Source organism: Haliotis rubra, unplaced genomic scaffold, assembly GCF_003918875.1.
Source record: "Haliotis rubra isolate DU_JTF1 unplaced genomic scaffold, ASM391887v1 Scf187, whole genome shotgun sequence".
NCBI lineage: Eukaryota > Metazoa > Mollusca > Gastropoda > Lepetellida > Haliotidae > Haliotis > Haliotis rubra.
Window position 1 is genome coordinate 358,583 of NW_025765858.1, and position 14,375 is coordinate 372,957.

The following is a 14,375-nucleotide window of genomic DNA, read 5'->3' on the forward strand; positions in this document are numbered from 1 at the left end:
TACGTTCGTAGGCTCGCCTATCGTACTTGTTGTTTAATGGGTTCCATGCATTGTCCTGTGGGGCCGGGACGCTGATTTCTTTAAGGATCGCCTGACCTGGTAGTACCGTGGAACTTGAACACAGACTGACTCAGCGGTCCCGCCGTGTGTGTCGGTCAATGTCACACCACACCCGTTGTAAGCACCACCGCGGCGAAGTTGAGTTGATTCTGCCAGAACTGCATCGGGTTGTTGAACCAAGCATGAACTACCTTAGCGTTAGTCACCGAAAATTTATACAGGCTGAACACATCTAAAAGCTGGGCGTTGAAATACATCCCATCAGCAACCGCGATCTTCATGGGTGAAAAATCTATGTCCAGTTTAGGGTAAAAACACTCCAGGGGAGTAAGACACTCCTTGCGAGGATGCTCCTCCTTGGGAATACATTTTAAAACTATTATATAATGAGCATATATACTCTAACATGTACATAACACTTCCAGGAATAACGGCGGTGAGGCCATTCAGCTGACGCGCGCGATCGATAATACGTCCGGTCAACTCGAAGTCGCACTCGCGATATCACCTACCTACCGCAATGGACTAACATCAACGCCAGCAACAATAAGCTGTTCGTTAGTGGAACTCGCAGCCAGATAACTGGCGGCTACTACAGCGTGTGCTCGCTAGCGATGAGGTCTTCAAACCCCTGGGGCCGAACTCAAGATGAGCGACTCAAACGGCACAGTGGTGTTAATCAACAACGGAAGAAACTCCTTGAGGCTCGGCCGGCCATTGGCGAGGACACTCGGTATGTCACCTGACGAGATAAAACCAACAACAACCGTCACAGGCACGAAGTTACCCGACCTAGTACCGTACCGAGAGCTGTACATTCATCTAGGTCAGGTGAGCACAACGTACAACATTCAAGGGGTCACCCTTCCACTATACTGAGAGCCGTGCGGTGAAAGCGGAGAAATACAACGACGGTAGAACCGAGTCGTTTTCACCGCGGCAGTATAAGAGGTTGACTCAGGGCAACATACCTGAGCTGATAATATCGGTGTTAGATATAAATCATAATCCCGTGAATATAGGATACCTCAGCTTAGCGCTTCACATAAAATGACCAGCGCACAAGGGCCGGGGTGAAAAATGCGTCAATGTGGGGATCTCCGACCTCGGGGACACACAGCGGTTTCGGCGCTCGGAGTAGATGGTAAATTATGCGCCTTGCAACTGAAAACAACATTTACAAACGCGTTGAAGTCCCCTCGGTGGAGCCCTAGGTGATATAGTAGATACCTCAAGAGCGGTAGTCAACACTAAGTACACCCTAGTCACCACCGGTAATGATAATTGGATAATATACCCATCGTTCGGGGGCAAACTGTTCGACTTAGACGATGTTGAGAGCACTACCGTCGCCCGAAACAAGCCATATATGCTCGTCTTCACCGAAGATGACAAGTGGAGTGTTGATACCAGATAAAGACGACTGGTTTCTCAATATTAGGCTCGGCTCCCCTCGTGTTCACGGATAACAAAGACAACCACCTAAACAAAGTCGTTAACAAGCGGAACCCTGCTCGTGGCTTACGTCCCGACTCAGAGACGTAGCGTAGTCATCAGCCCAGTCGCCAGTATGGCAGCCCACATGCTATCGAGTAAAGCGGGCATGCAAAACGTGACATTGCAGTTGGTGTCTGAATTTGAAGGCGTGGTCAGGATACTAGAGAGTCTACCGGCGAACTCAACACTGATCATCAAAGTCTACCTAGGGGAACCATCGGGGAATGATGTCGAGATCGTGAAGGGGATCAAACTTGGGTGGGTGAAACGACACCAGTATCACGTTTGCACAGTTTACGTGCGGGTGGGTGTCGGCTCCAACACCAGTCTGCAGGGTGTCACCGTGATCGTGGAAAACACTATATCACTAACCAAGATCTTCCTACCTGACAACATACACTTCATGGGGGTGAAGTTAACCCCCTGAACTATTATCAGAAAACCAGTTGGAAATTATATCGTAATAGTATTATAGCAATGACCAGTCATCGTCCCAACACTACGCTTAACGACCTAGGGGACACGGAGGGATTCGATCAGCCTGGTGAGGAAGACACCTCGTACGTCCTACACTTGAAAGACAATGTGTATAGGCGGGCAGCAATAGCCGATCATCTACCCAAACTCACACTCAAGGACCTAGAGGGATTCGATCAGCCTGAGGAAGACACCTTATACATCCTACACTTCAAAGACAAAGTGTATAGGCAGATACCGTTATCAGATTTTAAAGAACCCGAATGGCTAATCAACTTAACCCTCACCTCACCTTATATCACATACAATGAACATAATTATATCTCTGAAGTTAAGAATAGCGGTACCCAGCCCGGGTGTTTCATTCCGGCCCCTAATACAAAGATTTCACTAAGCGTGAACCCCAATAAGTTATATTCATCCCTCAGGGGTGAGTTAAGGTATGACTGCTACGGGTACGCAAGGATTACATCTATAGCACCAGGCTCCACACTCATCATGGACGTCTCAATAGAGAATATTGCTCCTGCAGAACAACAACTTTTACCCGGGGTGACTGTACGCTGGAGTTCCCAGGCCAGGTGGAAACGTTTCCGTATCGTCATACAATCGGACCTCTCAACGGGTCATATAATCTCCTTAATAATCCCCTACTATGGGTGGATAATAAGCCGCCACTTTGAGGAGTTTCATGTGAAAACAACGTCACCTATTGCACTCTCACCTATTTTCCTACATGAGTATTTGCGCCTTATAAGTCTCAAGTACGTTAATCGAAGATTAAATGAAACCCAATTAAAATATCTTTTGAAATATATATTATAGGATGGGGCTATACCCAGTCGTAGAGGAAGTAGCGAAGACCCTGGAAACCGTGAAGCGGGTTCCGCTTGAAACAGTTATGTGATGTAAAACGTCAACTAGAACAAGACCGCGACACCGTAAAGCACTATGTAAAAAGTACCATAGAGCTTTCAATATAGTGGACCGGGGCTGGCGCTGCCCTTATGGCAACCAGCATGGGGCTGGGAGCGGCAGGTGTTGGGTTGTTAGCTACCATCGTGGCTGCACCTATAGTACTAGGTATTGAAATAACAGCTGGGGTGGCAGGGGTGTTAGGGTTGGTGCTTAAGTTGGCATCACGTAGACTGCATCGTAAGGCATTGAAACACGACGAGATCAGGGTTCTGGCTGAAGCAAAGCTGAACACAGTAAGTGAGCGTATTTCCACGGCACTTACTGACAGTAAGATCTCAGAGGATGAGTTTAGTTCAATCCTCTCTGAACTCACAAAATATAACAAAATGAAACAAGAGATTCGGTCCAAGTCTCGTAAGTCTACTATCAGCGAGGATGATAAAAAAAAGTACATAGAACAAGGTGTGAAAAAAGCCCGGCAAGCCTTTATTACAAACACCAAAGAGATCATAGGCGATTCACATTAAACTGTTTCATCGAGGTAAACATGACATAGTATTGGATGATACAATCCCAGGATAGACCCGTTAAACCAACATACTTCAGCCAAGTCCCCGGTAGCTCAGTAGCGCGGTTAGAAGGTATAACATTGGGCGTTCATACCCCGCTAGCGTCTCAAACTTTTTCATAGTAGGGGAAATGGTAGCAAGAGCTAAGGGTCCGACAAAAGCCTTATTTGGTAAATAAGGCTTTGCAGAACTTTGTTGGAACTGGTCCCGGACTGTCTTTCTCTCTACTACTGTCCCTGAACCACGTTATTTTCCCCACTGCCAATCTCTCTCTGCAGTGCTAAAGCCCTAAATAAAGCAAGTCTAGATTTCCTGAATCTCCGGTCTCCCTGGGGCTCCTTTTAATTTAAATGGGCTTTAGACTTAGCATTAGTCTAGCGTCGATGGTTTAAACAGTAACACGTAAGGACGAGTTTTTATGGATGTCGACGTCTTTATTATGAGGAACACAACGTTTCGGAGTATGTCCTTACTCCTTCATCAGGTGAATGAAAAACTAGGAATCAGACGAAGGAGTAAGGATATATCACGAAACGTGTTCCTCATAATAAAGACGTTGACATCCAGAAAAAAAGTCTTCCTTGTGAAATAATAGTGACTTCCCGTGATGGGCCAAGGGACTAGTCAGATGGGATGACCATAATGCAGGAATGGTGTGTTCCCAGGAACAGTAAAGCTATTTGGACGAAAACTCTATAGTCCGTTTGGCTCAAAATCGGACCGATAAATTGTAACAAATATTGAACTTTGTCAAAATGTTAATGATAGTTTGTTAAACAACTTTTTTAATTTTTAGGACATAAATTCTGAAAGAAAATCACAGAATTGGTCTGATGTTTTGATTATGGTCAGCGTTTCATTGAGTATTATATGTTTAGTAGTTTTCGAGTTACATTGCAATTCATAGTCCGAGCCAAACAGACTATAGGTTGTGATTGTCCAGGGCATGATCATCACATACAACGCTGGGCTTCTTGTGGTTTGAAATGCAATGTGAGCTGAGAGGCAAGAGTTAACTCCCCTTATATATCTAAGGCAGATAATTCTGGAATAACTTGCTTCTAGCCTCTTCCATATCATTCTACACTGCTCGCTACATAACTGTAAATGCTAGTAAGGGTGTAGCACAAGTCTAAATATAGCTCAACATTGCCCCTCGCTGACTCTAGCAGTACAAATAAGGAACATATAGTCGTACAAGATGTAATGCTGCCTCATAAGCACGTGGTATGTGTGATTTGATCAACGTGGAATATAAACACAGCCGTAAATACAGATAAATGTGTTGCACCTTGGATCTGTTTGCCGAACTCTGTCTGACCAGCACAACAAGAGATACTGGTCCCAGGTTATGTCAGGTACAGGTTATCAATGTGGCCTAAGGGACATAGTCCGTTAGTTTGAAATATTCACAATTTCCAATTGCATATAACGTGGTACAATGTTTGTGAACATTTCTCAGTGCTAAAAGGTTTATTCAAGCAAGTGTCAGGGACATCATTCAAACACATCAATGCCCATGTAATAATAATGATGGTGATCATGACGATGATGATGATGATGATGATGATGACACAGTTTAAAGTATATGGAAAGTATCTTTTGTTGAAGTATGTACGGTAATTCGCCCTTGAACATGATGCGAAAAACGAAATATATTTTCAAGTATGATAAAATCCTAAGTTAGCACATAAATTGAGTAGTTCAAAGAGCATGAAGGTACAATATAATGACAATTACGTGCGTGTATGGTATGTCGTGCCTATTTGGTTAGATGGGTTGAGGTTTTGTGACTATTGTTAAAGTTAATTTAAATAATGAAAATAGACACGTACGACATATACCGTAAAATGCGCAAGTGATTCGATGAGGGCCATGCCGTTTACTTCGGTGAAGGAATTCCTACCGTATTTTCAGTTCACAATACAACAATTTCGGTAAATACGGTAACTGGATCTCTCGAAACAAACTTAAGTTTTTACTCAAATTTTAAACTGAGTTGGACAATTTGAAACAGCTCAATTTTTAACTCAACTGCATTTTTAAAATAAAAACACCCAAACAACTTAAGTAATCTATCCCCCAAACTCAAATTGTGTACTGTGTTTGAGTTTAACATTAATTGCAGTCCATTCTGGGAAATGCATTTTCCTTCTTTTTCTCAAATTTGAGTAAAAACTCTAACTTAAGTCAAAACTCAGACTTAAGTTTGTTTCGAGAAATCGGGGCCTGGTTCAGTGATATGAACTAAGACATAAATTGCTAAATGTAAACGATATGGTTCAGGTTTCGGTAGGGAATGTGTTTCTGTGATTAGGGAGTGTAATACGATGACGATAATCTTTTTAACTCTTTCCTGGACTGGACAATAACAGATACCAGGAAATAATATGGTAACTGTATGCTTCAACAATGCGCATTTGAGTTTTTTATTTATCGGAAACTTGAAAGAAGACAATACTCCACCCAGTCCCATTCAGTCGAGATCTAAAGATGTGTCTACTGGGAAGGTGGGCGGTGGGATAGCGTTAGTGGTTAAAGCGTTGGCTCGTCACGCCGAAGACCCGGGTTCGAATCCCCACATGGGTACAATGTGTGAAGCCCATTTCTGGTGTCCCCCGCCATGATGTTGTTGGAAGATTGCTAAAAGCGGCGTAAAACCAAACTCAGTCAGTCAGTCAGTCTACTGGGAAGGGAACACTCATCAAGATTTGACCATTGCACTTAGAGGATCAGATAGGATTGACCCGTGAAGATCCGGGTTACAATTGCGTAGATAGATGCTCATGGTGTTGAATGAGTGAGTTGGGTTTTACACCGCTTTCAGCAATATTCCAGCAATATCACGGTGGGGGACACCAGAAATGGACTTCACATATTGTACCCATATGGGGAATCGAACCCGGGTCTTCAGCGTGACGAGCGAACGGTTTAACCACTAGCTAACCAACCGGCCATCATGATGTTGATCACTGGATTGTCTGGTCCAGACTCGATTATTTACAGACGCCGCCATATAGCTGTAACATTGCTCAGTGCGGCGTTAAACAACAAACAAAAATACATCCCTTCTGACAATGATGTGCGGTGCTCTTTTCCAAAATTACCTAATGTTATCGTTACTTCTGTTTGTCCTTTAAGAACACTTGACAGGTGGCATTGTGAGCGGGGTGCACTTGCTAAAGGACTTGCAATTAGGCTGATCCTCTGTTAGGTATATTTTGTGAAAAATATTGTCATATGGCGTTGTTAACCACAAACAATCAATCGTGCCACTGAGTTTTGATTGAATAAGTTAGATTCCACAGATGTTGCATCCGATTGTATCCATGTAAATACAATGCATAAAAAAACATTTGAAAAAAAACAACATGGCGTGAGTCAAGTATATGGACGGGTCGCGATCTGAATTCAATTGTAATGAAAACAAAATGTTACAACAAAGATCTGCATCATCGACAAAGGTCCCCGGGGTGGTGGGGTAGCCTAATGGCTATAAAGCGTCCGCTCGTCACGCCGGAAAGCCGGATTCCCCACATGGGTACAATGTTTGAAGCCCATTCTGATCACCCCCCGCTGTGATATTGCTAGAAAATTGCTAAAAGCGGCGTAAGACCATCCTAGCTCACTCCAAAATTACTCTCGGGGCATATGGGGAGTAATATTAAAGTTTAAATTAAATTAGATCAGATTAATATTACTTTGAAATGTTATTGAAGTGTCACATGCCAATTTACAAAGTTATGTATCCATAAAACACAGTTATATGCTGACAAAGCATCCAGTCATCAGGCTTACGAGACAATAGATCTCTTTCAAGATATCTTTATGTTAAACTAACGTACTGTCAAACAATATCACACAGAGACATACATACCACACACACACATGTATACATACAATAGATATAACACACAGTCAAATATGCTAAGATACACCCGAGTACACAAACAGCAATGTAGTCTGTCTCACAGTCCCTGAACCACATTATTGTCCCTACTGCCTAGCCCTCCCTGTAATGTAGTCTGTCTCACAGCCCCTGAACCACATTATTTCCCCTACAGCCTAGCCCTCCCTGCAATGTAGTCTGTCTCACAGTCCCTGAACCACAGTATTTTCCCTACTGCCTAACCCCCCTGCAATGTAGTCTGTCTCACATCCCCTGGACCACATTATTGTCCCTACTGCTTAGCCCTCCCTGCAATGTAGTCTGTCTCACAGTCCCTGAACCACATTATTGTCCCTACTGCCTAGCCCTCCCTGCAATGTAGCCTGTCTCACAGTCCCTTAACCACATTATTTTCCCTACTGCCTAGCCCTCCCCCTGCAATGTAGTCTGTCTCACAGTCCCTTAACCACATTATTTTCCCTACTACCTAGCCCTGCAATGTAGTCTGTCTCACAGTCCTGAACCATTATTGTCACCTACTGCCTAGCCTGTCTCCCCTGCAATGTAGTCTGTCTCACAGTCCCTGAACCACATTATTTTCCCTACTGCCTAGCCCTCCCTGCAATGTAGCCTGTCTCACAGTCCCTGAACCACATTATTTTCCCTACTGCCTAGCCCTCCCTGCAATGTAGCCTGTCTCACAGTCCCTGAACCACATTATTTTCCCTACTGCCTAGCCCTCCCTGCAATGTAGCCTGTCTCACAGTCCCTGAACCACATTATTTTCCCTACTGCCTAGCCCTCCCTGCAATGTAGCCTGTCTCACAGTCCCTGAACCACATTATTTTCCCTACTGCCTAGCCCTCCCTGCAATGTAGCCTGTCTCACAGTCCCTGAACCACATTATTTCCCTCCCTGTAGCTGCCTCACAGTCCCTCACATTATTTTCACTGCCTAGCCCTCCTGCAATGTAGCCTGTCTCACAGTCCCTGAACCACATTATTTTCCCTACTGCCTAGCCCTCCCTGCAATGTAGTCTGTCTCAGTCCTGTCTCATTATTTTCCTGAACCACATTGCAATGTAGTCTGTCTCACAGTCCTGAGCCACATTATTTTCCCCTACTGCCTAGCTCCCTGCAATGTAGCCTGTCTCACAGTCCCTGAACCACATTATTTTCCCTACTGCCTAGCCCTCCCTGCAATGTAGCCTGTCTCACAGTCCCTGAACCACATTATTTTCCCTACTGCCTAGCCCTCCCCTGCAATGTAGCCTGTCTCACAGTCCCTGAACCACATTATTTTCCCTACTGCCTAGCCCTCCCCTGCAATGTAGCCTGTCTCACAGTCCCTGAACCACATTATTTTAGCCCCTGACTGCCTAGCCCTCCCTCCTGCAATGTAGTCTGTCTCACAGTCCCTGAACCACATTATTTCCCTACTGCCTAGCCCTCCCTGCAATGTAGCCTGTCTCACAGTCCCTGAACCACATTATTTCCCTACTGCCTAGCCCTCCCTGCAATGTAGTCTGTCTCACAGTCCCTGAACCACATTATTTCCCTACTGCCTAGCCCTCCCTCCAATGTAGCCTGTCTCACAGTCCCTGAACCACATTATTTCCCTACTGCCTAGCCCTCCCTGCAATGTAGCCTGTCTCACAGTCCCTGAACCACATTATTTTCCCTACTGCCTAGCCCTCCCTGCAATGTAGCCTGTCTCACAGTCCCTGAACCACATTATTTCCCTACTGCCTAGCCCTCCCTGCAATGTAGCCTGTCTCACAGTCCCTGAACCACATTATTTTCCCTACTGCCTAGCCCTCCCTGCAATGTAGCCTGTCTCACAGTCCCTGAACCACATTATTTTCCCTACTGCCTAGCCCTCCCTGCAATGTAGCCTGTCTCACAGTCCCTGAACCACATTATTTTCCCTACAGCCTATCCCTTCCTGCAATATATCCTGTCTCACAGTCCCTGAACCACATTATTTTCCCTACAGCCTAGCCCTTCCTGCAATATATCCTGTCTCACAGTCCCTGAACCACATTATTTTCCCTACAGCCTATCCCTTCCTGCAATATATCCTGTCTCACAGTCCCTGAACCACATTATTTTCCCTACAGCCTAGCCCTTCCTGCAATATATCCTGTCTCACAGTCCCTGAACCACATTATTTCCCTACTGCCTAGCCCTCCCTGCAATATATCCTGTCTCACAGTCCCTGAACCACATTATTTTCCCTACAGCCTAGCCCTCCCTGCAATGTAGTCTGTCTCACAGTCCCTGAACCACATTATTTTCCCTACTGCCTAGCCCTCCCTGCGATGTAGTCTGTCTCACAGTCCCTGAACCACATTATTTTCCCTACTGCCTAGCCCTCCCTGCAATGTAGTCTGTCTCACAGTCCCTGAACCACATTTTTTTTATTTCCCTACTGCCTAGCCCTCCCTGCAATGCTAAATCCCTAAATGAAACAAGTCTAGATTTCACATTCTGAATCTCCCATCTCACTGGGACTCCTTTTCAATTTAAATGGGTTTATTTGTAACTATCAAACCTATAGATAATCGGAGACTAGTGAGTGAGTATGGTTTTACGCCGCTTTCGACAATATTCCAAAAATATCACGGCGGGGAACACCAGAAATGGGCTTCACATTTCCTCAGCTTCCTCAGGCAACTCAGGTCTTGAATTACCCATCTCACTGGGGCTCCTTTTCAGATTAAATTGGTTCATTTGTCACTATCAAAATTATATATGTTCAGAGACTGTGCATTAGTCTAACGTCAATGTTCAAAGTAAAATACTATATAACATTAAAGAAGAGCTGTAAAGTTGACGATGACGGGATGACGGACGAATGTGGTCTCATCTTGGTGGCGCGAGATAGTTAAAGGGGGTGGGGTCGGCAGGGAGCAGTGATATTTTATTTCGCTTCATTCAGCACGGAAAAACAATTCTTTATTGTTCAGCCACGCAGCGCGTACTGAAGAGCGCACGGTGATTTTATGCACCTTAGAAACGTTATCGCTTATCGCTTGATGTGTTAATGCAGAGACCATATAATAGAATTATAACAGAATAATAATTCTATTATATGGTCTCTGGTTAATGTGAATATTTTATGGAAACCTGTCTTATCTCTCTGTGTTTCTCTTCTGACAAGGTAACAGCAGGCAGGTCTCAAACAACCTGCACCGACCTGTTTAACAGGTCCATGGAACTACCCTCAACGAAAGGAACCTTTCAAAACTAGGAAAGCATTGTTATGTAAACTCCACACAGGACAGTGCGTGTAGCGGCATGTGAGGAGCTCAGGGTGTAGTACAGCGCTGGCCCTGCGTATAGTACAACGTATTTCACGTGCAGCCTCTGCATAACCTTCAGGTCACGTGGCCCATAAGCCCTGAGTTCAAGTGCCGTTCAAAGTAAGGGGACATGATATAGCTGCCTCGTCTCCAGATGGATGTGGACTTACCCAAGAGTTGATTTTACAGCTGTTGATGACAGAACTTGTGCATTGTATGTTTTTCTTGGATACGCTGATTAACACGGATTAAGGAAACGTCATAATGGCTAACGGTTTCGAAGACTTTTGTGGAGGAACATTTTGGGTGAGTAAAATGAAAGATTAGTATTCCTCATGCTTTGTTGACATATACGCCAATACAATACATACATTGAATATGTACAATCGTATACATGATGAGAAATGTACTTAATTCGGGGACAACATTTTATTTCGTATTTGGTATTTACGTAACTGACATAGTTTAGTTGTTTGGCGGGTCAGCTGTTCGTAATTTGATATTTGTGTCTTCACCAACGAGTTTATACATTGTTTATACATAAATACATTGTCTCATAATTAGTGAGTGAGTGATAATCCGGCAACATCACGGTGTGGGACACCAGAAATGGGCTTCACACATTGTACCCATGTGGGGAATCGAACCCGGGCCTTCGGCGTGAAGAGCGAACGATTTAACCACTACCCCACCGCCCCTTATAATTAGTGATAGCATCACAGCAGATTGAAGTAATCTTGGGATCTGTATGATTATTATTATTTTTCGTATTTTGTTCATATAATAGGAGATGAGAGGTTGGGTGAAGCGTGGCAGGATTAATCCCCGGTTTTATCATCCTTGCCCACTGAGGTATCACGTCTCAGTAGAACGGTACACCCCCGCTCACACAGTGTAGTAGGAGTCGGGGCAGATCGGTCCTTGTTTTATCCCCGAGATGCCGAACGCAAGGCAGGGAAACAAAAAGTATCGTCGTTAACCTGTTTTCGGTTTGGTTCGGCCAGGGATCGAATCAGAACCGGGGAGACGCTCTGTCTACTCGACTCTAGAGGAGCCCGAGAGATAAGTAAATATTTGTATCCATAAACCTAATATGGATGAGTATAAAGTTTACGTCTCTTTTAGCAATGTTCCAGCAATATCACGACGAGGACACAAGAAGTGGGCTTCACACATTGTACCCATGAGGGGAATCTTCAGCGTGACGAGCGAACGCTTTGACAACTTGCCAAGCACTTTACATAACTTAAACCTGATGTATTATATATATGGTTATATAATAATACCGCTCAATCGTTTATAGGGTTAATCAGAAAAAAACTCGTTCAGTTATGTAACATTTGGAGTGAATGGGGTTTTTATGGCTGAGCAGTTTGGCTAGCCAGCACTAAGCGATAACTGGATTCATACATTGTCGCATTGCAGGGAGTCGAATCTGGGCCTTTAATGTGAAGAAAGAACTATAAGACCACCAGACTTTCCCATCGAACCTTTATCGGTCAACTTTGGAAATGTGTAGGAATTGCTATGCTCACTTTGAATGACCCCTTCCAATCTGAACGTTATCTTAACTCACAGAATGGTAGTGAAGCCGATTTTCTGTTGTCCCCTGCCGTAATATTGCTGGAATATTGCTAAAAGCGGCGTAAAACTATACTCACTCACAGAATGGCGATATCTAACGAAATAATCGTTTTAGGAAGCACGGAATTGAAAATACAAACTGTTAACACAAAACAATGTAAGTTTGATATTCTGAAACCTGCTGGATCGGTGGGGTTACCCTCGTGGTTGACCGCCTCCGTGGTGTAGTGGTTAGAACGTCCGCCCGGAGAGCGGAAGGTCGCGGGTTCGATCCCCGACCGCGTCATACCAAAAGACGTTAAAATATGGATCTTGTTGGTTCCTGCCTGGCGCTCGGCATTAATGGGTACAACAAGGACTGGTCGGCTCGGAGTCAGTATAATGTGTCTGAGTGGGATATTCATGTTTCACTGCAGCATGGTATCTCAGTGGGCTAGCACTATAAAACCAGCTTAAGTCAGGGCTAGTACAAGCAGCCGCACATACATACACACCCATGCCCGACGTTAAACTCAATTCCACCACCGCCATCACCCTCGTGGTTAATTATATAAAGCTTTCACTCGTCACGCTGAAGACCCGGGCTCGATTCCCCACATGGATGTAATGTGTGAAGCCTATTTCTGGTGTCCACCACCGTGGTATTGCTTGAATATTGCAAAAAAGCGGCGTAAAACTAAATTTACTCTCACTCAATGAAACATGCTGAATCTGGGTAGGTAAAGTGGTGACGCCACCCAGTTATCCAGAGGATGCAAGTTCATTGTGGTTCATCTTGCCCAAGTGATTCCTTCTGTGAAAGTCTGAGACATTCATTCCGTGCCACTGAAACCCAGGATTCGAATCCCAACATAGGAACACAATTTCTACAGTGCCATTACGATTGGAACTGTGGGTTGGCAATGGACACTGTGAAGCACGGCATGTCGAAACTCTGATGTTACTGATAGTGGCCAAGTGGTTAACGCTTTCGCTCGTCACGCCGAAGACCCGCGTTCGATCCCAACATGGGTACAATGTGTGAAGCCTATTTCTGGTGTCCCCTCCGTGATATTGCTGGAATATTGCTGGAATATTGCTAAAAGCGGCGTAAAAACACACTCACACTCACTCTCCCGCTGTGACGAAAAGGGACCTCTGTTCAAAGGCTTAAAACGCGACCCTGTGGAAACCAGTTTGGCATGTGCCCCGGGGTGCTGGGATCAAATACCCGGGTACCTTGCACTCATGATGCTGGGTATGGATACAGTGTGTGTTGTTGTTGACACATGAACACACCGGCACTTATCTCAGCCCATGAGAACAAACGAGGGCCATAGATATCCCGTGGCGCTAAAGGATGAAATCATTGGGGTGGATCAGCCCTCACTATGTTCAGCCAGAGACGGATATGCGTGTTTGGTCGAGGGAAACCCTTTCTCAATTGATGTTTTACTGTTACGAAATTGTGGAACAATCCTTAGTCTGTCTCACAATCACTGAAGCGCGTTAACCCTTTGACCATCCCTTTCTTCAATGATGAAGCAGTAAATGATGCGGGGCTAGATCTCCTCAGGTGCAGGATCTCCAATCTCACTGGGTCTCCTTTTCAATTTATCATGAATTGTGTTTTTCTATCAAAATCCTGTGTAGACCGCTGTGGCTCAGTGATTTTTCAATGAACACAGACACGACGCTACCATGGTCTAGTGGATAAAGCGTTTACCTGCATCGCGAAAGATCGGTTGTTCGATCCCATGGTCATACCAGTCGTTCGAGAATGGTGTATGTTGTGACGCGGTCAGTCGCTCGATGGATTATGGGAGGTAATACACGGACAGGCATAGACCAACTCTTAGTCTCTGAATATGTTCAATTTTGATCGTAACAAATAAACCACTTACATTGAAAAGGAGCCCCAGTGAGATGGGAGGTTCAGAGCGTGAAATCTAGACTTGTTTCGTTTACGGCTTTAGCATTGTAGGGAGGGCTAGGCAGTAGGGAAAATAATGTGGTTCAGGGGCTGTGAGACAGACTAGGGCAGCCTGCTCGGAGTCAGCATTCTGTGTCTGTATTGTGTACGTTAAACCGGTGCCTC

The 14,375-nt window shown here is 44.7% G+C and overlaps 1 protein-coding gene across 1 annotated transcript in view; it reads left to right on the forward strand.

Annotated features, from left to right (window-relative positions):
- Positions 1-14,375, forward strand: part of LOC124274031 (multidrug resistance-associated protein 1-like) — a 97,288-nt gene that overhangs the window by 34,293 nt on the left and 48,620 nt on the right. The window contains exon 2 of the mRNA XM_046709361.1: positions 10,573-11,020. Within this exon, the coding sequence (XP_046565317.1) occupies positions 10,979-11,020 (42 nt within the window). The 5' untranslated portion in view covers positions 10,573-10,978. The remainder of the gene's footprint in view (positions 1-10,572; positions 11,021-14,375) is intronic.